At 50.2% G+C, this 22,232-nt stretch overlaps 1 protein-coding gene across 1 annotated transcript in view; it reads left to right on the top strand.

Annotated features, from left to right (window-relative positions):
* VSTM2L (V-set and transmembrane domain containing 2 like) overlaps positions 1 to 10,273 on the top strand; it is an 87,771-nt gene extending 77,498 nt beyond the window's left edge. The window contains exon 4 of the mRNA XM_028735656.2: positions 8,747 to 10,273. Coding sequence (XP_028591489.2) covers positions 8,747 to 9,082 — 336 coding nt within the window. The 3' untranslated portion in view covers positions 9,083 to 10,273. The remainder of the gene's footprint in view (positions 1 to 8,746) is intronic.
* The last annotated feature ends 11,959 nt before the right edge of the window (positions 10,274 to 22,232 follow it).

Genomic DNA, 22,232 nt, shown 5'->3' with positions numbered 1-22,232 from the left:
AAACTTCATTCTCTGACCCAGAAGTGTGTGAACTGGTTGTGCCTGCATGATGGACCTTGGACGATGGCGGCACATGCTTAAAAGGAATCTCTTCTTAGTGGTATTGCTTCTCAGGTTAAGAACGTAAGAACGTAACAAACGCCTCCGGGATCAGGTCAGGATCCAGCCCAACATTCTCTTTTCACAGGGACTGATCAGATTCCTGCGCGAAACCTGTAAGAAGGACCTGAACACAAGAGCCTTCTCCCCTCCTGTGGTTCCCAACCTTTTTTGGCCATGCCCCACCTAAGCATCTCTAAAATCCTGATGCTCATCCCCTGTGACATATAATTCTTATTTTTTGCTCTTTAAGACTCACTTTTTCCCTCCTAAAAAGTAAGGGGAAATGTGTGTGTGTCTTATGGAGTGAATGCAAGCTGCACAGCTATCCCAGAAGCCAGAACAGCAAGAGGGATCATTGCTTTTGCTGTTCAGCGATCCCTCTTGTTGTTCTAGCTTATGAGATTCAGAATATTTTTTTTCTTGTTTTCCTCCTCCAAAAACTAGGTGCATCTTATGGTCTGGTAATTCTTATTATTCAAAAATTGAACTCCTATTCACGTGTAAAGGTAAAGGTAAAGGGACCCCTGACCATTAGGTCCAGTCACGGACGACTCTGGGGTTGCGGCGCTCATCTCGCTTTACTGGCCGAGGGAGCCGGCGTACAGCTTCCGGGTCATGTGGCCAGCATGACTAAGCCGCTTCTGGCAAACCAGAGCAGCGCACGGAAACGCCGTTTACCTTCCCGCCAGAGTGGTACCTCTTTATCTACTTGCACTTTGATGTGCTTTCGAACTGCTAGGTTGGTAGGAGCTGGGACCGAGCAACGGGAGCTCACCCCGTCACGGGGATTCGAACTGCCGACCTTCGGATTGGCAAGTCCTAGGCTCTGTGGTTTAACCCACAGCGCCACCCGCGTCCCTGTGACTTACCGTGCCTCAAATGTTCTCTGCTTTGGGGAGGGGTGCTTTCCTGCTTCTGCTGCTCTGTAGCACAAGGCTGCCCCACCCCCAGAAGGCAATAATGCAGGAACACTGGGAGCAACTAGCAAAGTGGAACCAGGTGCAGACGGCCCCGTATAAATGCTCCACGAACGCAGTCTGATTGCATCAGTGACGGGTTGCAGACTACAGTAGGCAACCCCTCATCAGCCTGGGAGGCCCCATAGATGTGCTGTGCCTGAACTGCGATAAGGAAAGGCTTCCAGCCTTCGCGTCACATGTGGACGGGCGCTGCACCCCAAAGAACACAGTCCCCCCCACACACAGTGCCATCAAGATAACAAGAATATCCCTTCCTGACCCCTGTGATGGAGCATAAAACACTGTTCCGCTTTTTCCTCCCAGCCTGAATAACTGCAAACATTATTAAGGGCCATAAAGTTACTCAGCCCTTTTATAATCCTCCGGCTTGGAGGATCCCCCTTTCCAAGCTGCAAGTTGTGCAAAGTTGCGTTTCCTTTTATGGGTTCCGAATTTGCCGGCTGTTAATTTCTCTAAGTGACTCCTTGTTCTCGTATGATGGAGTTAATACGGGGGCCTGATTCCTCCCTCTCCCCGCCCTCCTTTCGATCCTTCAGCTAGCCGGAAGACGGATGGGAATGGAAGGAGTAAACGGGGTGTAAGGGGTGCTTTGCCCCTTAGCTCACTGGCACACAGCGTGCAGAGGCTGCCCAAGAGGTTTTGCTCTGTGCCCCAAGGAGGCATTGCCTTGCAGGGCCAAACTGCAGCAGACTCAAGCATTTGAACCGGGGTCAAACCCCATCACATGTGGGAGGGCTTCACATGCAGAAGGTCTCAGGTTCTGGAATGTCCCGCATTTGAAACCCTGGGCAGCCACTGCCAGTCCGTGAAGGTAATCCTGAGCAAGATGGAGCAATCCTCTGACCCAGAAGAAAACATTTGTCTACACTGGTCTGCAGTCCTGCCCAAGAGCCAAACTTAGTGGTGGCCAAACTTAGCCCTCCAGCTGTTTTGGGACTTCAACTCCCATCATCCCTAGCTAACAGGACCAGTGGTATGGGATGATGGGAATTGTAGTCCCAAAACAGCTGGCTATGTGAAACACACACACACACACACACACACACACACACACACACACACACACCTGTCTCCCCATAGCACAGCTTGCCTTGGCTGCCTGCCATCCATGCTGCTTTCTTTCTCACCTGCCTGCCATTCCAGTGTGGTGGAGTGGTTAAGAGCGGTAGTCTCGTAATCTGGTGAACCGGGTTCGTGTCTCCGCTCCTCCACATGCAGCTGCTGGGTGACCTTGGGCCAGTCACACTTCTCTGAAGTCTCTCAGCCCCACTCACCTCACAGAGTGTTTGCTGTGAGGGAGGAAGGGAAAGGAGAATGTTAGCCGCTTTGAGACTCCTTCGGGTAGTGATAAAGCGGGATATCAAATCCAAACTCTTCTTCTTCTTCTTCCTTATGCTAGAGCCAGTGTGGCCCCCTGCTGGTGGTCTTGTGAAGTGCAGCATGACAACAGCCTTAGATTATTATATATAGCAATCTGAGCAGGCCACACCACCACCCTGCTTTAATCGGGACTGCGGCATGCAGGGAGGGAGGGGTTAACCCTTCTCTGCATCACCCAAACCAAAATCAACCTGACAGCAGCTGTTAGCCCCAGAATGCAAGCTGCCACTGAGAGCTGCCACGCAGGGGCATATTTGATTTTCGTCTGGACTGCAGCAGGGGAGGAACATGTTGACCCCATGTGCACATGTGCCAGTTATTCATTATTGCAGCCATGACATTTAATGTGATGCATTTAGCCCTGTGTCTAGTTTGGCGTCTCTCTCCCTCCCCCTCCCCCTCCCTCTCCCTCTCCTTCTTTTGCATGTGCTGTTATCATCCCCTTACCAAAATGCCATAAAACTGTCTGCTCACAAAGGCAGGGGCAAGTAGACAAATGGCCTTAAACTTCTAGAGGTGATTATATAGCAGAGCAGCTCCTGGGACCTCGGGGATGGGCAATATATCTGATTTATAGAGCCAGCAATGGGCCTTGTTACTCCCTTCCTCCCGAGGCTGAGCAGGGAAGCAGCTGGGACCCGGCCCCTCCTCTCCCTTGCTCTCGCCCTCTCTCCCCTCTCCTCCTGGCCCTCCTGGTGCTCAGAACAGAGGAGGGCAGCAGAGCTAAGGCAGGCCAAGAAGGGCAGCAGGCTGAGCACAGCGGCCCCTGCCAGCTGAGGGGTTGTGCTTCTAGGTGCCACAGAGCACCAACCCTCCATCATCTTGGGCGCCCTCCTCTGCGCACCTTCTCCTTGTCAGCACCCTTCTTGATCTGGGGTGCCTAGAATTGGACACAGGACTCCCGTTGGGGTCTGACCAAGGCGGAATAGAGCAGTATAGTTATTTCCTACACATGTGTGGATGCAGCCTAGAATTGCGTTAGGCTTTTTAGCTGCTGAATAACAACTGTTGACTTGTGAGACTCGCTCACTTGGTTGTCAGGATTGCAGACATGCAGTCTGTCAAGAGCAGGCAGGGCAGGTGGGTCCATAAAAACAAGGTGGGTCCTAAAAACTCATACTTAAAGTGTCAAAAAGTCAGGGCAGAGAGGTGCTTCTTCAACATCCTCTGGCAGCTGTGCAATGAAGGTGCCAGGCACGCCTCTGCAGGAAGGGAGTCTCCCAGCTTAGGGGCCACCACAGAGAAGGCCCTCTCCCCCTCTCCCCCTGGCCCACCACCCCCTACAAGCCTCTGAAGGTGGAAGGGCTACCAAGAGGGCCCCTCTGCCGATCGCAGCATTCAAGAGGGTCCGTACTGAGGTCCAGCGCCGAGGGCCTTCTGCGAGAAGCCAAGTTACAGGGAAGCAGGCAGAGGGCCTTCTCGGTGGTGGCACCCACCCTGTGGAACGCCCTCCCAGCAGATGTCAAAGAGAAGAACAACTACCAGACTTTTAGAAGACATCTGAAGGCTGCCCTGTTTAGGGAAGCTTTTAATGTTTAACAGATCACTGTATTTTAATACTTTGGAAGCTGCCCAGAATGGCTGGGAAAACCCAGCCAGATGGGCGGGGTATAAATAATAAATTAGTAGTAGTAGTAGTATTACTATTGTAGAGAAGGAGGTGGTCCTTTGGGTATTCGGGGCCTGAGTCATTCAGGGCTTTAAACACCAACCTGAGCACCTGGAATTGGGCCCAGAAACGAAATGGCAACTGGCGCAGTTCTTTTAAAACAGGGGTTGTGTGAGATCTCAATGGGACCCGAGCCAGTAATCAGGATGCTGAATTTTGGACCAGCTGAAGTTTCTGCGTCGTCTTCAAGGGCAGCCCCACGTAGAGCACATTGCAGCAATCCAGCTTGGAAGTCACCGCATTGTGATGCAAGTGCTTCCCTCTCACAGATGCTTGAGGCATTGAACCATCAAATGGTACCCTGAGAAGGGACCCGCAGGGCCATCTAGTCCAACCCCTTGCAAGGAAGGTTGTGCCAAGGTGTCTGAGGCCAGGTGCAGGATTGTTGACCGCTCTGATTTCAAGAAAGGCCATTTCCAAATAAATCTGCCCAGTGCTCAGATCAGTCCAGCCCATCTTTCCTTCTTTCCACATCCTTAGCCCATCAGAAACACGGTGGGTTTTTGTGTGACCCCGATCCCATTACCTAGCTGCTATAAAATCTTGAGCTAACAAAGGTGATGGAGACAAGGGCAGTTGGGAGAGAGGGTGGGCGGCCTTTAGCATCCCGCGTGATTAAAGGGAGCAGAGCCAGCAGCCTCCGGGCAGGTAATAAAATCTGATTTATTGACCCAGCCCAATAACAGCAGCAGCAGCAGCTCAGGCTAGTGAGTAAGTCTTAAATTTCATTAGGTGATAAATACTGAGAGCGAATCAATTTGGTAGGAAAGCTAATTAGCTCCTGCGATTCCACATTGATCTCGGGGTGCCTCGCATTGGAGGGGGCTGGATCTCATCTTCTGGCGATGGAGGGGGGCATGGGGGGAAGGGCCCCGGGGTGGAGTTATGGGGTGGGGGCCCCAATACCATTTGGGAAGAGACTGCTGGAGAGCAGAGAATGGCAGAGAGGGAAGTCATCTAGTCCAGTGCAAGCAGAAATCTTTGGGCTGGTTTGCTGAGTCCTGCCCAGGGCTTGCTTTAGCTGAATGTCTGTGATTAGGGTTTTTCTGGCTTATTATTTATAACCTCTGTGCCTTGGACTGCTCGAGGTGGCTTAAAATCAATTAAACCAGCATGGCTTTAAGCAAACAAGCAAATGGAAGAAACCTGAAAAATCACAAATTGCACCAAGGAGGGACTGGCAAAAATTATGAAGTGCGAGATAGAAAAACACAGGGAAAAATATTTTTCTTCAATAAAGAAAACCACACCCTCCAGAACCTTATAAACAGGATATCCTGTTTATAAGGATCGTTTAATTTGAGGCGTGCTCCGTAATGGCAAACATAGACCTTAGGAGGGCTGGCCATAATGGCGGTCACATCAAGGTGAGGCAAATATGTAAGAGGGTGTCAGAGGGAGGTATTGGCTATTGGTTACGTGAGGCATTAGTGTGTGGGAAGACTTAGAGGGGGGGGGGTAGAATTTTTTGCAGCTCAATATAGCATGTTTGAAAAGGGACACAGGTGGCTCTGTGGGTTAAACCACTTCGCCACTTGGGCTTGCCGTTCGAAAGGTCGGCGGTTCGAATCCCCACGATGGGGTGAGCTCCCATTGCTCGGTCCCTGCTCCTGCCAACCTAGCAGTTCGAAAGCATGTCAAAGTGCAAGTAGATAAATAGGTACCAGTCCAGTGGGAAGGTAAACGGCGTTTCCGTGCGCTGCTCTGGTTTGCCAGAAGCAGCTTAGTCATGCTGGCCACATGACCTGGAAGCTGTCTGCGGACAAACACCGGCTCCCTTGGCCAGTAAAGTGAGATGAGCGCCGCAACCCCAGAGTCATTCGCGACTGGACTTAACTGTCAGGGGTCCCTTGACCTTATATCATGTTCGAATCTTATGTAGGGTTTGGCTCCAAGGATTCTATGCATACACGAAAATTGCATCTGCCGAACTCTTGGAGCCACCCCATGGCCACTGGGTGAGTGGAGGGGAGAAAGTCCCATGCTCCCACAGCCCATGCGCAGAGTGTGTCTTTCCCAGCCAGCAAGGCAGAGAGCTCTTCTTTTGCACTGACCGGCCTGCTGTGAAAAAAGGTTTTAAGCTCTGCGTCTTGTTTGCTGGGCAAGGCCTGCTCGGGGCGCAGGCCCTGGCTTACTAGGCATGCTCACATGAGATCTTGCAGCAACTCGGTTGCCCTGCCAGATTTTGCGCGAGCATCCCAGAGCCAGCACACTGAGCAAGACTTGCCACGCACACACCAGCAATGCAGAGAGCTTAAAAGCTCTTTCCTTTTGCAAGTGCAAAATGAGCTTTGAAACTCTACACCAGTCGTAGGCAAACTAAGATCCAGGGGCCGAATGTGGCCCGCCAAGCTTGTAAATCTGGCCCGTGGACCCTGCCACCTGCTCAGTCAGTCCCTGCGTGCTGCGGACGCCTCGCCACATAGGGACTGACTTTCACAACGCTGGCACGGATTCTGGGCAGCGTTGCTGACACAGCTTCGGATTGGCTGCAGGAAGCCCCACTGCCTGCACACTGAGGTAAACCCAGCGCGGCCATGGACGGAGAGGCTGGTGAGTGGGCAGCGGGTCTGGGCCCTGCCATGGGCATCGTGACAGGTGCATCGCAGGTCGTCAGCCAGAGCTTGGCTCAGCGGTGGAGGGTGAGCTGCGTGCCACCTGCCCGCCGACCCGGCCTCAGGCAATTGGCTGCAGCACATGGTGCATGCTGCCTGGGAGCTCTGAAGGGATGGGGCGATGGAGTGGCTGCTGCACGTCAACAACACTGGTGAGCGGGTGGCGCCGAGACGTGCTCCTGAGCGCGTGCAGAATGCGTTCCTCCTCCAGGTCCAGAGGCAGCTGCGGGACTAGCTTGCAGGGTATTTATATTTTTCAAAATATAGCCCGGCCCCCCACAGGGTCTGAGGGACAGTGGACTGGCCCCCTGGTGAAAAAGTTTGCTGACCCCTGCTCTACACCTCACTTGAGTTTAAGTTGAGCCATTTCAACCAGCCGACCTTCAAGCACTCATGGTTAAAGTGGCGCAAGTTGTGATTGCACTATCTTGCGGCAAGATAGTGCAATCACAACTTGCGCCACTTTAACCATGAGTGCTTGAAGGTCGGCTGGTGTGCTGTTTTCTTTAGAGGAAAGAAGTCGGGCGTCTGCTCTGCACGCAGAAGGTGCAGAAGTTTCCATCCCGCTGGCATCTCCAGGTGAGGCTGGGAATGTCTTCCAGCTGCAATCCCGGAGAGACCCTGCCAGTCAGAGTAGACCATAGTGAGCTAGAAGGAGCAGTGATTTGACTCGTTGGTGTGGGGCAGCTGCCTGTGTTCATATGCGCACATGATGTTCAGTCTCCTGGTTTTATTTCAGCCCAAATCAGCTACAGAAACTACATTCTTGAGCAGAAGGGGCCCCTCCATCCATGATGGGGGCTGCCTCACCCTTTCGTTTCCTGCCATATTGCAGACCTGGTGCAATTAGCTGTATTTGCACAACTTGCTTTTATGCTGCAGCTCAGCTCTAAGCTTGGTGCTGATACTTCTCCCCTGTTCTTCCCATCCACATATAAAATATGGCCGTTAAATCTTTCTTTCTTTCCATTCTTCCAAATAAACTTTAAGAATAATCATTGCCATTTTGTTATTTGCTGGTTGGATGTTTTTATTGGCAAAGGCTGAAAAAGAAAATTTAGTCGGCAACAATACAATTTTTATTATAGAAATCCTGCCTAGGAAAGAAAAATGTAACTTTTCCCTGTTGTGGGGCAGTACATTGTCTAGAAACACATAAATAATTCCAAATATTTTCTATCTTGTTGTTTTTATTCCCGCATATCTTACTGGCTCTCACCCACCAACTATATTCTATCTTTTCTTTTATTTCGACTCCTCAATTAGCAGTTACATTGATTTCACATTTTTCACTTTTTCCCTTCCAGCTAAGGGACCAGATTCAGTTATTACTAATTCCATTTCAGTAAAAGATTGCCCTGGTTTAGTTAGCGTCACAGTGACACTGGCCACACATATTTATTTACTTTTTTATTTTACCCCAGATATACATTATTCACTCTTATTTTACTTGCTTAGGCATCTAAAGCTAAGAGGAATATTAAACAGACATCCTTTCCTTTTGCCTTTTGCCAGATTAACCTTTTTTGACAAACTCCCATTAGTGTGAATTCTTTCTTTTGAATCTGAATAAATGGCTTAAATCCATTGTCTGTTGCAAATCTGAAATCAAAAGCTTTAAGAGTTTCCAAAAAGGAAATGCCATTCTTTATTGTCGAAAGCCTTTTTCTGCATATAGAAACATCAACAAGGTCTCCTCTCTCTTGACTTTTGGAGCCAATTAAAGTCTGTGTTGTATGCAATATTAGTGCAACTCATAGTAGACCCATTGGAATTAATGAAGTGAGGTTTATTAATTTCATTGGGTCTACTCTGAGGAGATGTTTGTTGCATACAACCCGACGTGACTTTTGCAGGTATTGTCACTGCTGTGGATAAAAATGGTTGCTGGGTAGGGATGAGTCTGGGAATAGTTTGGTGTCGGGACCTGAATATCTGCAGTGGCTTTACTCCTGTGCTCTCTCTCCCTTGCCCTGCCCAACCCCTGCAACCTCCTCCAGGTCGTGAAAGTGGTCGGCAGTAACATCTCCCACAAGCTGCGGCTCTCTCGGGTCAAACCGACGGACGAAGGCACCTACGAGTGTCGCGTCATCGACTTCAGCGACAGCAAAGCCCGCCACCACAAAGTGAAGGCCTACCTGCGGGTGGAACCAGAGGAGACCACTGAGCCCCACCGCCACAGCTCCCCAACTGGGCACCTGCAAGACACCCAGCTGCTAGGCTTGCAGCTCTCCGACCACAGCAAACTGAGCGGCTCCCACCCACACCACCAGCACCACAAGCCAGGCAAGGAGCTCAAGAAACGCTCCGTGGACGATGCGTCCTGTGCCCTCTAGACTGGGTTGCGTCCCGAGTTGTGGTACTGAATGGCCTAAATGGGGTTTCTCCCTCCTCCACCCTCACTCTTCTCCACACACACACACACACACACACACACACACACACACACATATACTTGCCCCATCCCACTGGGTGGTGGGAACATGACATCCCAGTGGCCAGCCCGTCTTTGGGCCAGGTTGCTGAGGAACCGATGTAAAACGAATGCCACAAACTAGAGTCACCCCGTCCGCATGAACCTCATTGTCAGCATCCCTTCCACTCGGTCATATAGATATGTATTTTTAACATTCCTTTCTAACTATGAATTTCTCCCCTTGAATGGACAATGGGCTGCTTCCGGGACTCCGGAGACGACACGGAGCCGCTCCAGGGTGGATTTAAACAGAGGGAGCCCAGTTGGCCGGGTTACACTGTCCTGCTGACTGCCTATGTCCACATGGGTAGGAGAGGGCATCTTCCCCAAGGAACACAGCTGTGGATGCCCCCCCCCCCGGCACCTTTACGGGCATCCAAGCAGGACTGTCTTCTCTGATTGTCTTTTTGGAAGTATTTAGGGTGTCCGAACATGGGCCTGAGGCCACCTGCCTTGCTGTGAGGAGGTTTAATTCAAAGCTGGACCTTCCCCCAGCTCTGGGGACACTTTAAGCCACACCTGGGGCTGACCCTCCTCACCTTTGCATTGCTAGCTTCTTATGCCATTTGTGAACCCCCCGGAGATGCTCCACCTTGCTTTGTAAAATGAGACGCCCGAGGGATGCCGTTTAGACCATCCGTTTTAATTCACTAGTATCAAACTGTGTAACTATGAAGTTGATGACTGTATATTGTAAATATAACCGACTGTTTCTCCCTCCTGCATTCCCAGGACACTGACCCAGCCCCCGTGAGTTTTCCAAGTGGCACCTCTTTGTAGCTGTGTGGAGAACCAGCAGGATGCATTCTTGGGGGTGCTAGCCGTTAAGAGCGGTAGATTCGTAATCTGGGGAACCGGGTTCGCGTCTCCGCTCCTCCGCATGCAGCTGCTGGGTGACCTTGGGCCAGTCACACTTCTTTGAAGTCTCTCAGCCCCACTCACCTCACAGAGTGTTAGTTGTGGGGGAGGAAGGGAAAGGAGAATGTGAGCAGCTTTGAGACTCCTTCAGGTGGTGATAAAGCGGGATATCAAATCCAAACTCTTCTTCTTCTTCTTCAAAAAACATGGGAGGCCACCATTATAAAACTGGTTGTCTCTTATGACGCCCAATTTGCACAGTGATTTCATGCATTGCTGTGTTCTTTTTTAAACGCTCCACTCCAATCGATGTCCCAGATACTATTCTAGAGCGATGCTGCAATCTGGTACTAGAGCACAATACTATGGTGACAATTTGCCAGCTGGAAAAGTTGATGTGGAGCTCAGGTCCAAGAGCTGTCAATCACCGGCTATTGAGCACACAAATGATGGGTGGCGGATTAAATTCTCAGCACTGCTTCTTATGATTTTTTTTTTTTAATTTGGGAAAAGTTTGGGATCAAGTTGGGATCCTCTTTTTTATGTACTCCCTGGAGCAGTGGCACGGACACAACTGTAGCGAGGCTTCTGTATCTCAGTCGCTGGAAGTGAGAACAAGAAATCTCTTAAGAAGCAGACCTTAGTTGGATGTGGAGGCCACGCCGGAGAACCAGTAGAGTCAAATTTGTGGGCAGTCTGGGAATATAGACCCACCTGGGTGGATACTTTTTGAGGGGGAGGGGGAATGAGACCCCACCCCTGTGGGAGTGGACACCCACAGCTGGCTGCCACCCTAGCCTTGGCAAAAACTCATGGGCACACAGAATTGCAGGGACCCAAAAGAGCATCTAGTCCAATGCCCTCCAAAATCAGTCCTTAGAGCGGGGTCTGGGGATGGCAAGGCTCCTGACTGAAACAATTCTGGTCCCCCAAAACGAGAGCATAAAATTCAGATTGCACAAGAAATGCCAGTTTTCTGGGTTTCAAAACCAGACGCCCAAACCACCTGGTTCCACAAGCCCCTTTCGCCCCCTCCCCAATCCTATTCCTCTTGTATATATTTCTATTTGCTATGTCTCGGGGGAGGTTGTTTGCAGAAGCAGGCAAGACTGGTGCAGGGAAAGGTAGTCAGCCAAGGGAGGTCAATGTGTGTCTCATCAAGAATACAGTTTCCTGCTGCTGCTGCTGCCTCTGGGCAGAGGGTCAGCCTAGCTGGCTACGTGAGACGACCCCTTCCTTACAGCTCTGTGACTCCAGGCCCAGGGTGGGAGCCCCATATGCTGCACTAAGAGGGGAGGCAAGCAGCTTTCCCACAATGCCCTGCCCTTACCTGCACCACACAAACCAGTCTGTAACCAGCTGAAGCGAATAAAGTTCTTTAAATGGGCTTTCCATCTCCGAGTCTTCATTCGTGTCAAAACGTGCCTGGGGCACACTCTGAAGTGTCATGGAAAAGAAGTTGAAGGCAGTGACCGGGAGCCTGGGAGCCCATAAGGTATGACTGGGGTGGGTCTGTGGGTGTGTGGTTCGGGGAAGGAGGCAAATATATTGCCGTGTGGTCGCTAATCTCCAAGTGGCAAGGGATTCCCTTTTACCCAGGGTTCAGTTTCCTTGGAATGAAGGTCAGCAGAGACTGTGGTGCATTTAGGATTTGCAGTTTTCTTTATGCATAAGTACAACCTGAGTTGGGGATGGAAGGGTTCGCATTTCCTTCTCCAGGAAACACAAGCCTACTTCTGACACCAGTGTTGCGTGCACAGCAATTGCTGAGGGCCAGGAGACTCCAGGAGTGTGGGAATGCAGCTCAGTGGAGACTGCGGCGTCTTTAGGATTTATAGTTTTACACACACACACACACACACACACACACACACACACACACACACACAACATAGCATAGAATGGAGGGACTTGCACAATTGACACCCCAAACGATCTTGCTTCTCCATTACAGCTTTGGGTTAAGCACAGAGTAAGGCAAACCTCTGTGCCTCTGTCAATCATCAACAGAGTCATGCCAGAGCCCTGAACCAGAAGGCGTTTTGGGATGTTGCTGCTGCTGACGATCGCCAGAGTGAGCATCTTTTGGTCTGGTGCTCACGCCAGAGAGCCAAACCAAAAACAGAAGCCAGTATAGGCTGCTGTGATCTGGGACGTCCCGCTTAAAACAGGACAGTTGGTGGGTCTGCACTGTGGATAACTTAAAAGGAGGATTGGAGCAATTCATGGAGGAAATGGCTAACAGCGGCGACTGGCCATTATGACTGTGCGCTGCCTCCACAGTTGGACGTAGCAATGCTTCTGAATTACTTTTGGCTGCAGGAGCTGCCAGGAGGAGGCGTACAAAGCGCCACCCAACCATCTTAGTGAATCCCCTCTGGATTTGTGCAGGGTTTAAAAAGGTAAAGGGACCCCTGACCATTAGGTCCAGTCGCGGCCGACTCTGGGGTTGCGGCGCTCATCTCGCTTTACTGGCCGAGGGAGCTGGCGTACAGCTTCCGGGTCATGTGGCCAGCAGGACTAACCCTCTTCTGGCGAACCAGAGCAGCACACGGAAACGCCGTTTACCTTCCCGCTGGAGTGGTACCTCTTTATCTACTTGCACTTTGACGTGCTTTCGAACTGCTAGGTGGGCAGGAGCAGAGACCAAGCAACGGGAGCTCACCCCGTCGCGGGGATTCGAACCGCCAACCTTCGGAACGGCAAGTCCTAGGCTCTGTGGTTTAACCCACAGCGCCACCCACGTCCCTGTGTAGGGTTTACACCTTAGCTTTTTCTTCTCCCAAAGATTTCCCACAAGGCTGAGGGTACGGACTTTCCCTCAGGGTTTACTCCCAGAATCTTTCCCACAAGTATTGCCACAAAGGCAGGGGAAGTTTAGGATCAGAGTTTTCCTTCTCCTGGATGAGCTGCCTTCCCAGGTGTCCCTCACTTCCCTCTGTAGCACAGGCAGAACCCACCTTCCTGGCGGTTGGGCCCACTATGGGCCTCGCCCATCCTCCGGAGCCTGTCTTCGCATGCAGGGGAAGTTCTTAACTCCCAGATAGTTTGAGACCCATCGGATCCCCTCAGCTGGTCTTGCCAGCCAGTCAAAGCCGTGCCTGCGGTGTGTTTGCTGTCGTATGCTGACAGCTTCTGGGAGCCACATGTGAGACCAGAGTGCAGGATGGGGACCAAAGGTGGACAAAGGACCCCAGAAAGAGCACAACGTGTCTCCACACCTCATACACCCCAATTTAAATTAATTCATTAATAATAACAACAACAACAACAATAATAATATAAGATGATGATGGTGGAGGCTTTGTCTCCAGATCCTTTTTCATCTCCCCAGACGTCCCAAAGAGAAGCAGAGGCTCAGACCTCGTAGACCAGGACCATCTCTCTTCCGTCTCCTCTGCCCCACAATCACCCCGTTACGCACAGAGAGAAGGGAGGGGGGAGGGGGTGAACTTGTGTGCAGCTCCATAAGTAGCCCTGACGGTCTTGTCAGGAAAGAAATACACAGCCTCTCTGCAAGCGTCCCCAGGCCTCGCTTGTCTATCTTCCCCGGACGGTGATTTCTCGATTTGTCTGCCCTTCTTATGCCTCCTGTCAAGCAAACTTACGTCTCACCCAGCAAGAGGCGGAAGAGTGGAAAGTGGGGGCCAGCTGAGGTTTGCCCAAGGCTGATGGGAGGCTCCCCCCCTCCAAATGAAGAGGGATAAATAAGCAATTCCATGATGCATTCCAGACACAGGAGTCTGGCCAGTGAGGAGGTGCAAATAAAAGCAGAGCCTCAGGCTAGCAAGGAACTTTGCAAAGCCCCCTCCCACTTCACCACATCTCTGTGCTGGGGGAGCGCTTGATTTCTGCCTGCCCTTGTAGCTGTCAAGGTGCAGCAGCCCTGGCTGGACCAAGGAGGGGGAAACAGGATGGAGAAGAGCCTGCGCATGCAGAGGAATTGCTCACCGCTGGCACATGGCGCGGACAATGCACAGCACTCTTTGCTGACCTCTCTCACCCACACGCAGCATCTCTGAACTTGGGGCTGCTCTCGCATCTGTTCGGCAGAGCATGAGAATATTGGTCTCTCTCTCTCTCTCTTTTCAAAATCTTTATTAAACAATCAACATTAACTTACACAACAGTACACAATAATACACTATATACAAACTACATACACATATTATACAGAAAAATAAAAGAATGAAACATGGAATACATAAAATAAACTACTGATTATTCTCATTGTACTGTTTCTCATTTTGTTATTTTACACACACTGCCTTCTTGATTTTTGTTCTCCCAATTCTTTTCAAGATGTTCTGTTATTTATCACCTATAGATTACAAGGTCTGCCAGGAGATTTTTGTTATCACAATAATTTTTTTAATACCCTTTAAGTACTGTCAATTCTTTATTCACCCTCACTCTCTGAACTTGGGGCTGCTCCCGCTTCTGTTTGGTAGAGCACGGGATTCTCAATCTCATGGGTCGTGGGTTTGAGCCCCACGCTGGGCAAAAGGATTCCTGCATTGCAGGGGGTTGGACTAGATGACCCTCGTGCTCCCTTCCAGTTCCATGATTCTGCTCTGGAATCCAGGCGCCAGGAGATGCTCTCGGAAGGGAGTCTGACTGCCGGGGAAATGGAACTGTTGCAGGTTCCAGCCTGGGAAAGTGGGAGAGTGTCTGCTTCCCATGCATGCAAAAGGTCCCAGGTTCAGATCTCACTCTCTGCCTGAAACCCTGGAGAGCCATTGCTGCTGCCAGCCAGTGTAGACAATACAAGCTAGATGGACCAATGACCTGATTTGGTATAAGGCTCCCCAAACACAGTGGTACCTTGGGTTGCAAATGCTTTGGGTTACAAATGCTTTGGGTTACAAACTCCGCTAACCCGGAAGTAGTTGCTCCAGGTTGCGAATTTTGCCCCAGGATGAGAATGGAAATCGCGCTGCAGCAGCGGCAGCGCGGTGATAGCGGGAGGCCCCATTAGCAAAAGCAGGGCTCAGATTAAGAGCGCACCTACAGAACAAATTAAGTTCGCAACCCGAGGTACCACTGTATGGAAACACAAACCACATTGTTCTTCATTATTTACTTATTAAATTTATATACATATATTTTTTTTATTATTACTTTATTTATTACATTTATATACCTCCTATTCTCCCCAGGAGCTCAAGGTGGAGCAAATCGTTCTCCTACCCATTTCATCCTCACAATGACCCTGGGAGGTAGGGGAGGCTGCCTGAGGTCACCCAGTGAGCAGCATGCCTGAGCGGGGATTTGAACCCAGGTATTCCAGGTCATAGGGATGTGGGTGGCGCTGTGGGTTAAACCACAGAGCCTAGGACTTGCCGATCAGAAGGTCGGCAGCTCGAATCCCCATGACAGGGTGCGCTCCCGTTGCTTGGTCCCTGCTCCTGCCAACCTAGCAGTTCAAAAGCACCTGAAAGTGCAAGTAGATAAATAGGTACCGCTCCGGCGGGAAGGTAAACGGCGTTTCCGTGCGCTGCTCTGGCTCACCAGAAGCGGCTTAGTCATGCCGGCCACATGACCCGGAAGCTGTACGCTAGCTCCCTCGGCCAATAAAGCGAGATGAGCACCGCAACCCCAGAGTCGGCCACGACTGGACCTAATGGTCATGGGTCCCTTTACCTTTACTCCCAGGTCATAGTCCAAAACTCTTAACTATTACACCATCACCGTCCTTCATCAGGAAATCAAAGGGCAGTTTGTACTTTCTAGCTTGTCCATCCATCCATCCACAACATGGAAGCTTGTTTTCTGCTGCTCCAGAGGTTCGGACCAGGAGCAATGGGTTCAACTTCCGAGAAAGCAGATGGTAAGAGCTGTTTGACAGTGGAAGGGACTCCCTTCCTTGGAGGTTCTTAAGCAGAGGCTGGATGGCCACCTGTCAGGGATTATTTAGCTGAGATTCCCGCATTGCAGGGGGTGGACTAGATGACTCGTGGGGTCCCTTTCAACTCTGCAGTTCTAGGTTTCCATGATTCTTTTCCAGATGCCAAGAAATGCTCTATGAGGAGAGTTCAGCAGCACACGGTTGACAGCACTGAGGAAGCGGCAACACAAACCGAACCAGACAAAATCTTCAGAAAATTCATTGCTGGGGGCAGACAGAATTGGAAATGTATTTTTGTGAGTCTCTGGGGAAATAACCCAAACAGTGCTCACTAACCGTTCCTTGTCTTCCTGGGGAAAACGTGACAAGTGGGAGTTGTGTCCTGGGCCGCAGAGTTCTGTCCTGGGCCCGATGTTGTTCAACATCTTTAGAAACAACTTGGATTAAGGCATTGAGGGGATTCTTATGAAATTTGCAGATGACACCAAATTGGGAAGGGTAGCAATGCTGTAGAAGACACAGATTTAACAGATTGGAAAACGGGCCTAAACTAAAGGAATGCATTTCAAGAGGCAGAAATGTCAGGTTCTGCACTTAGGCAGGAAGAACCAGATTCACAAAGATAGGATGGGGGACCCCTGACTTACTAGCAGTACATGTGAAAAGGATCCAGGGGTCTTGGCAGACCACAAGCTGAACATGAGTCAACAGTGTGATGCAGCAGGAGAAAAAGCTAATGCTATTCTAGGCTGCACCAACAGAAGTCTAGAGTCCAGATCATGGGAAGAAGTCATAGTCCCGCTCTAGTCTGCCTTGGTCAGACCACACCTGGAATACTGTGTCCAATTCTGGACACCACAATTTAAGAAGGATGTTGACAAGTTGGAAGGTGTGCAGAGGAGGCCAACCAAGACAATCACTGGTCTGGAAACCAAGCCTGATGAGGAACGGTTGAAGGAACTGGGTATGTTTAGCCTGGAAAAGAGGAGACTGAGAGGAGATATGAGAGCCATCTGAAGGCAGTCCTGTACTGGGAAGTTATTTATGGTTGATGCTTTGCTGTGGTTTTATATGTGTTGTAAGCCACCCAGAGTGGCTGGGGAAACCCAGCAAGATGAGTGGGGTATAAATGACAAAATCATCATCATCATATATCTCAAAGGCTGTCCCATGGAAGATGGAGCAAGCTTGTTTTCTCCTGCTCTGGAGGGTAGGACTTGAACCAATGGCTAGAAGTTACAAGAAAGGAGATTCTGACTTAACATTAGGAAGAACTTTCCGACAGTAAGAGCTGTTTGACAGTGGAACGGTCTCCCTCGGGAGATTGTGGACACTCCTTCCTTGGAGGTTTTTAGGCAGAGGTTGGATGGCCATCTGTCATGGATGCTTTGGTTGAGATTCCTGCATTGCAAGGGGTTGGACTAGATGACCCTTAGAAGTCCCTTTCAACTCTACAAGTCTATCATCTATCTATCTATCTATCATCTATCTATCTATCTATCTATATCTATCTATCTATCTATCATCTATCTATATCTATATCTATATCTATATCTATATCTATATCTATATCTATATCTATCTATCTATCTATCTATCATCTATCTATCTATCTATCTATCTATCTATCTATCTATCTATCTATCTATCTACCGTATCTATCATCTATCTATCTATCTGATAGATGGATAGAACTGTAAATGGACATCCAGTTAAGGATACAAACGAATTTAAACAGTGGCCCTGCATATCATGGGACGCCCTGAGATGACCCCTACCCACAGTGACCCCTACAAGGCCCCCCTTTCTGCTCCCCTTGACGCCTCTCTTATAGACTTGTGACCCAGCTTAACCGTCCCATCAAGGCATTGATTTCCCCACCTCTGGCTCCCCTGCCCAGGTTATGGCCCTCTTTGCACAGGAAACAAGATGTTTCTCTAAGTTTATGGCGCCATTAGAAATTCTCTGGGAAGCTTGAAGGCTCCAGGCAGGATGGTTCATGTTCCCATTTTTATGGTGGTGTCTGGCTGGGAGGACGAGGGCAGCGGGGGAGGGGGAGGGGGCAGAAGTGACTCAAGAGCTTCGTTATCACCTTGGCTTTATTATAGGCAGAGTAAATTGCTTTTGTTTGAAGCGGCATAATGGTCAGAAAAGTGACTGTGTGGAAATGACATTTTCACGCTGCCTATTTATTCTCAGCTAGTGCTTTGCATATTAAGTTTGCTCCATTTGCAAACCGAAAAAGAATCAAAGCTTTGCACTGGATTTTTAAAGGCATCCCTCAGCTGCCAGTTTGCAAGCTTCTGCCTCTTGCTTCAAAACAGAACCTGAAGGTTGGATGGCTCTGCAGTTTTTGGGGGAGGGGGTTGTAATATTGGGGGGGGGGTTCCTTGAGTTTCCTCCCACCTGCTCTGCCACCTGTAGCCTACCCAAGTTCCAGGGAACAGGATGAATCCCTCACGAAGAAAGCAGTATGTGGGGGCCCTTCTCTCCTGATCCAGGTCCAGCCACCTCCCCGGCCAAAGGGAGCTCAATGTGACTTTTCCCGCCCCCTTAAGCACATTTAAATTTGGTCTCATTCACACAAACACACCCCGCCCAATACTTTGTGTCTTGTTTTGCGATGAACAAAACTGAGATGGAACTCGTTCCTGGAAGAGGTGGCCAACTGGTACGCAGGCTGAGACCCTATCTGCTCGCGGACTGTCTCGCCAGAGTGGTGCATGCTCTGGTTATCTCTGCGCTCTATGTGAGGCTACCTTTGAAGGTGACCCAGAAACTACAACTAATCCAGAATGCAGCAGCTAGACTGGTGACTGGGAGCGGCCGCTGAGACCATATAACACCGGTCCTGAGAGACCTACATTGGCTCCCAGTATTTTTCTGAGCACAATTCAAAGTGTTGGTGCTGACCTTTAAAGCCCTAAACTGCCTCGGTCCAGTATCCCTGAAGGAGCGTTTCCACCCCCATCGTTCTGCCCAGACACAGAGGTCCAGCTCCGAGGGCCTTCTGGCGGTTCCCTCATTGCGAGAAGTGAGGTTACAGGGAACCAGGCAGAGGGCCTTCTCGGTGGTGGCACCTGCCCTGTGGAACGCCCTCCCACCAGATGTCAAAGAGAAAAACAACTACCAAACTTTTAGAAGACATCTGAAGGCAGCCCTCTTTAGGGAAACTTTTAATGTTTGATGGATTACTGTATTTTAATATTTTGTTGGAAGCCGCCCAGAGTGGCTGGGGAAGCCCAGCCAGATGGGCGGGGTATAAATAAGAAATTATTATATTATTTGGATGTCTTCAAATGAGGATTGGACAAATTCATGGCGGAGGAGAGGGCTATTGAGGGCTTCTTCTGAGTACCACTTTGGGATGGTTTATGCGACGCAATTCATAAATGGAAAGCCTTCAGGAAGCGCCAAGTTAAACTGTGATGGAAATCTCTCCCAAAGGAGGCCGTGATGGCCAACAACTTGGCTGGCTTTGAAAGAGGATTGGGCCCGTTCATGGAGGAGGAGAGGGCTACCCAAGGCTCCCTGTCACGGTCCGGTTCATGGGCGATTGAAGTCCCAGCTGGGGACGTCGGGATGGGGGGCGAGATGGCAGGGTGGGAGCAGGAACCGGAGTCCAGAAGCCAGGAGTCAGAACGCCAAGAGTCCGAAGGTCAGAGAGCTGTGAGTCAAGAAGCCAAGGGTCTGAGGATCAAGAAGCAAGGAGTCAAGAAGTCAGGGGTCAGAGGTCAAGAAGCAAGGAGTCATGAAGTCAGGGATCCGAGGATCAAGAAGCAAGGAGTCATGAAGTCAGGGGTCCAAGGATCAAGAAGCAAGGAGTCAAGAAATCAGGGTCCGGGGTTCAAGAAGCAAGGAGTCATGAAGTCAGGGGTCCGAGGATCAAGAAGCAAGGGGTCAAGAAGTCAGGGGTCCAAGGATCAAGAAGCAAGGAGTCATGAAGTCAGGGGTCCAAGGATCAAGAAGCAAGGGGTCAAACGCAGCAAGGCAGGGAACATGTTGCTGTGGCAAAGAGACAAAGGGAAATGCTGAACTTGTATCCCTTCCCGGCTCTTGCCACCAGGTGCTGTGAGTTACCAATCGGCCTCACCTGTGCGGCCGTGCCGTGCCTCTCCAGAACAAACTTGGGAAGGCCCCAGTCCTGCAAAGTCCTACTGGTCACAGGGCCTGGCTCCTGCACGCACACCTGACACTACCCTACCAGTCCATCTAGTCCAGCATCCGGTTCTTGAAGTGGCCAATCAGATGCTTCTTCCCACAAACAGAAACTGAGCACAAGAGAAGCCCTCTCCCCTCCTGCGGTTTCCAACGTCCAGGATTCAGAAGCATCACTGCCTCCGGCTGTGGAGGGCGCAGCAGAGACATTGTGGCAATAGCCATGGAGACCCCTCTCCTCCTCCATGAATTCGCCAAATCTTCTTCCAAAGCCATCCAACTTGGTGGCCATCACGGCCTCATGAGGGAGGGAGTTCCGCAGCTCAACTGCTCACTGTGTGAAGTGTGGGAATGTTCAGGGTGGCAGGAGACAATATATTGTTTATTAATATCCTTCCTAACTTGCACTAGCAAGTTCCTTTACTTAGCAGAGTTTACATCCCCCTTTACATGCACAGCAGATAGCTGGTTGCAGGCTCGTGTGAGCCTCTCACTATTATTCAGTCTGTCTCAGATTAAATTGTACGTTCCTGGTAAATTCCCTTTAATCCCTTTTAAAAGAATAAAGACACCACAATCTTATTCAAAGTGAATACAAGAAGTTTACTCACATCAGTTCAGTTGGATTCCTGAAGGCAGACACAGATACAAATATGTACATGTGGATCTACCCCATATAGGGGAATAATCCCAGTGCTTCTGCTAGCTGAGAAGCTGGCAGAGCAGTCCTAGCTAAAAAGCTACTCCAACAACGGAGGAAGTCAGAAAGAGTGGCAGCATGCCTTGTCCTATCGTTACCTGGACATGTAAGGTCATGCCCACCTCTAGTCACATGCAGAGGAAGGATGCTCCAGCCAGGAGGAAACACACGTCTTCTCTAGGAAAACAAGGAATGTTGTGTTTGACTGCTCTCAGTGGATTACATCCTACTTGAAAGACTCTTTTATCTGCCTGAATTTTCCAACATTCAGCATCATTAGATGCAGGTGAGTTTTAGTGTTATGAGAAAGTGGGGCAGGGTGTCCCGTTTTACCCTGCTGCCACCCCTACCCCCATCCCATCTCCCTCCCTCTGTTCCCACTGGGGGAGAAGTTGCACTGCCATAGGCACCCATTTGGGGCAAGGTTATGCCGATCTGGTGTGAGGTCTTGCCCAAAACGGGCCCCACCTTGCCCCCTGGGGTGCTTCTGCTGCCTGAAGCAGTGGCCTCACCCTGCCTAACTGGCTGGCTCCGTGAGAAAGGGAGGAAAACATTAATTTGCCCCGTTTCTCCAGTGCCACTGAGAGGTGGCTGCTTGTCCCCGCGGCTACCTTGAGTACGAACGCCCAGTGTGAACTGCCATCATTCATTCAGGTGACAAGATTATCCTTTTTCTTCTCTTCTGGATCACAGCCCTGGATTCAATTTATCGGAAGCGGCCCTCCCCGGGAAAGGCAGCCGATCCATTTGCTGGAGAACAAAAGACAAGAGCCCGTGCCCCTCCCCTCGACCTTCTCCCGGGAATCCTGACACGCGGAGAGGCTTTGATGCTCTAATGTCTCTTTTATTCCCTAACAAACGACACCAGAAAAACCTGCCTTTCCTCTGACAGCTGCTTCATCTGTAGCGCTGTAAACCTTGCTCTGTAATCAATAGATGTGATGTGGACAAGCCTCACCTTTTATGCTAAAGCCCTTAATGGGCCAGGAAGCAGGAGTGATGCCCAGGGGGACCCAGAAATCAAATACAGGGAGAAAGAGGGGAAAAAGAAGAGGCTGCTTGCTCCATTTTTTTCATGCCACCAGGCCTGTTTTCCACCTTCGTTGAGGAACTAACTAGACATTCCTGCCGCTCCATCTCTTTCCCTCCCTCCCACTTTCTTGTACCATCAAAACACAACAGATGAGGATATCGCAGAGTTGGGAGGGGTTCAGAAAAGGGTTGCCAGAAATGATCAAGGGGTGGAGAGACTCCCCCAGGAGGAAAGGGGCCAGCATTTGGGATTTTTTTTAGTTTAGAGAAAATAATAATTTATTATTTATACCCCGCCCATCTGACTGGGTCTCCCTAGCCACTCTGGGCGGCTTCCAACCAAATATTAAAAAAAATACAGCGTCAGACATTAAAAACTTCCCTAAACAGGGCCGCCTTCAGGTGTCTTTTAAA

Source organism: Podarcis muralis, chromosome 5 (assembly GCF_964188315.1).
Source record: "Podarcis muralis chromosome 5, rPodMur119.hap1.1, whole genome shotgun sequence".
Lineage (NCBI taxonomy): Eukaryota > Metazoa > Chordata > Lepidosauria > Squamata > Lacertidae > Podarcis > Podarcis muralis.
The sequence above is the reverse complement of the archived record's forward strand: the minus strand, read 5'-3'. Positions and strand labels throughout refer to the sequence as shown.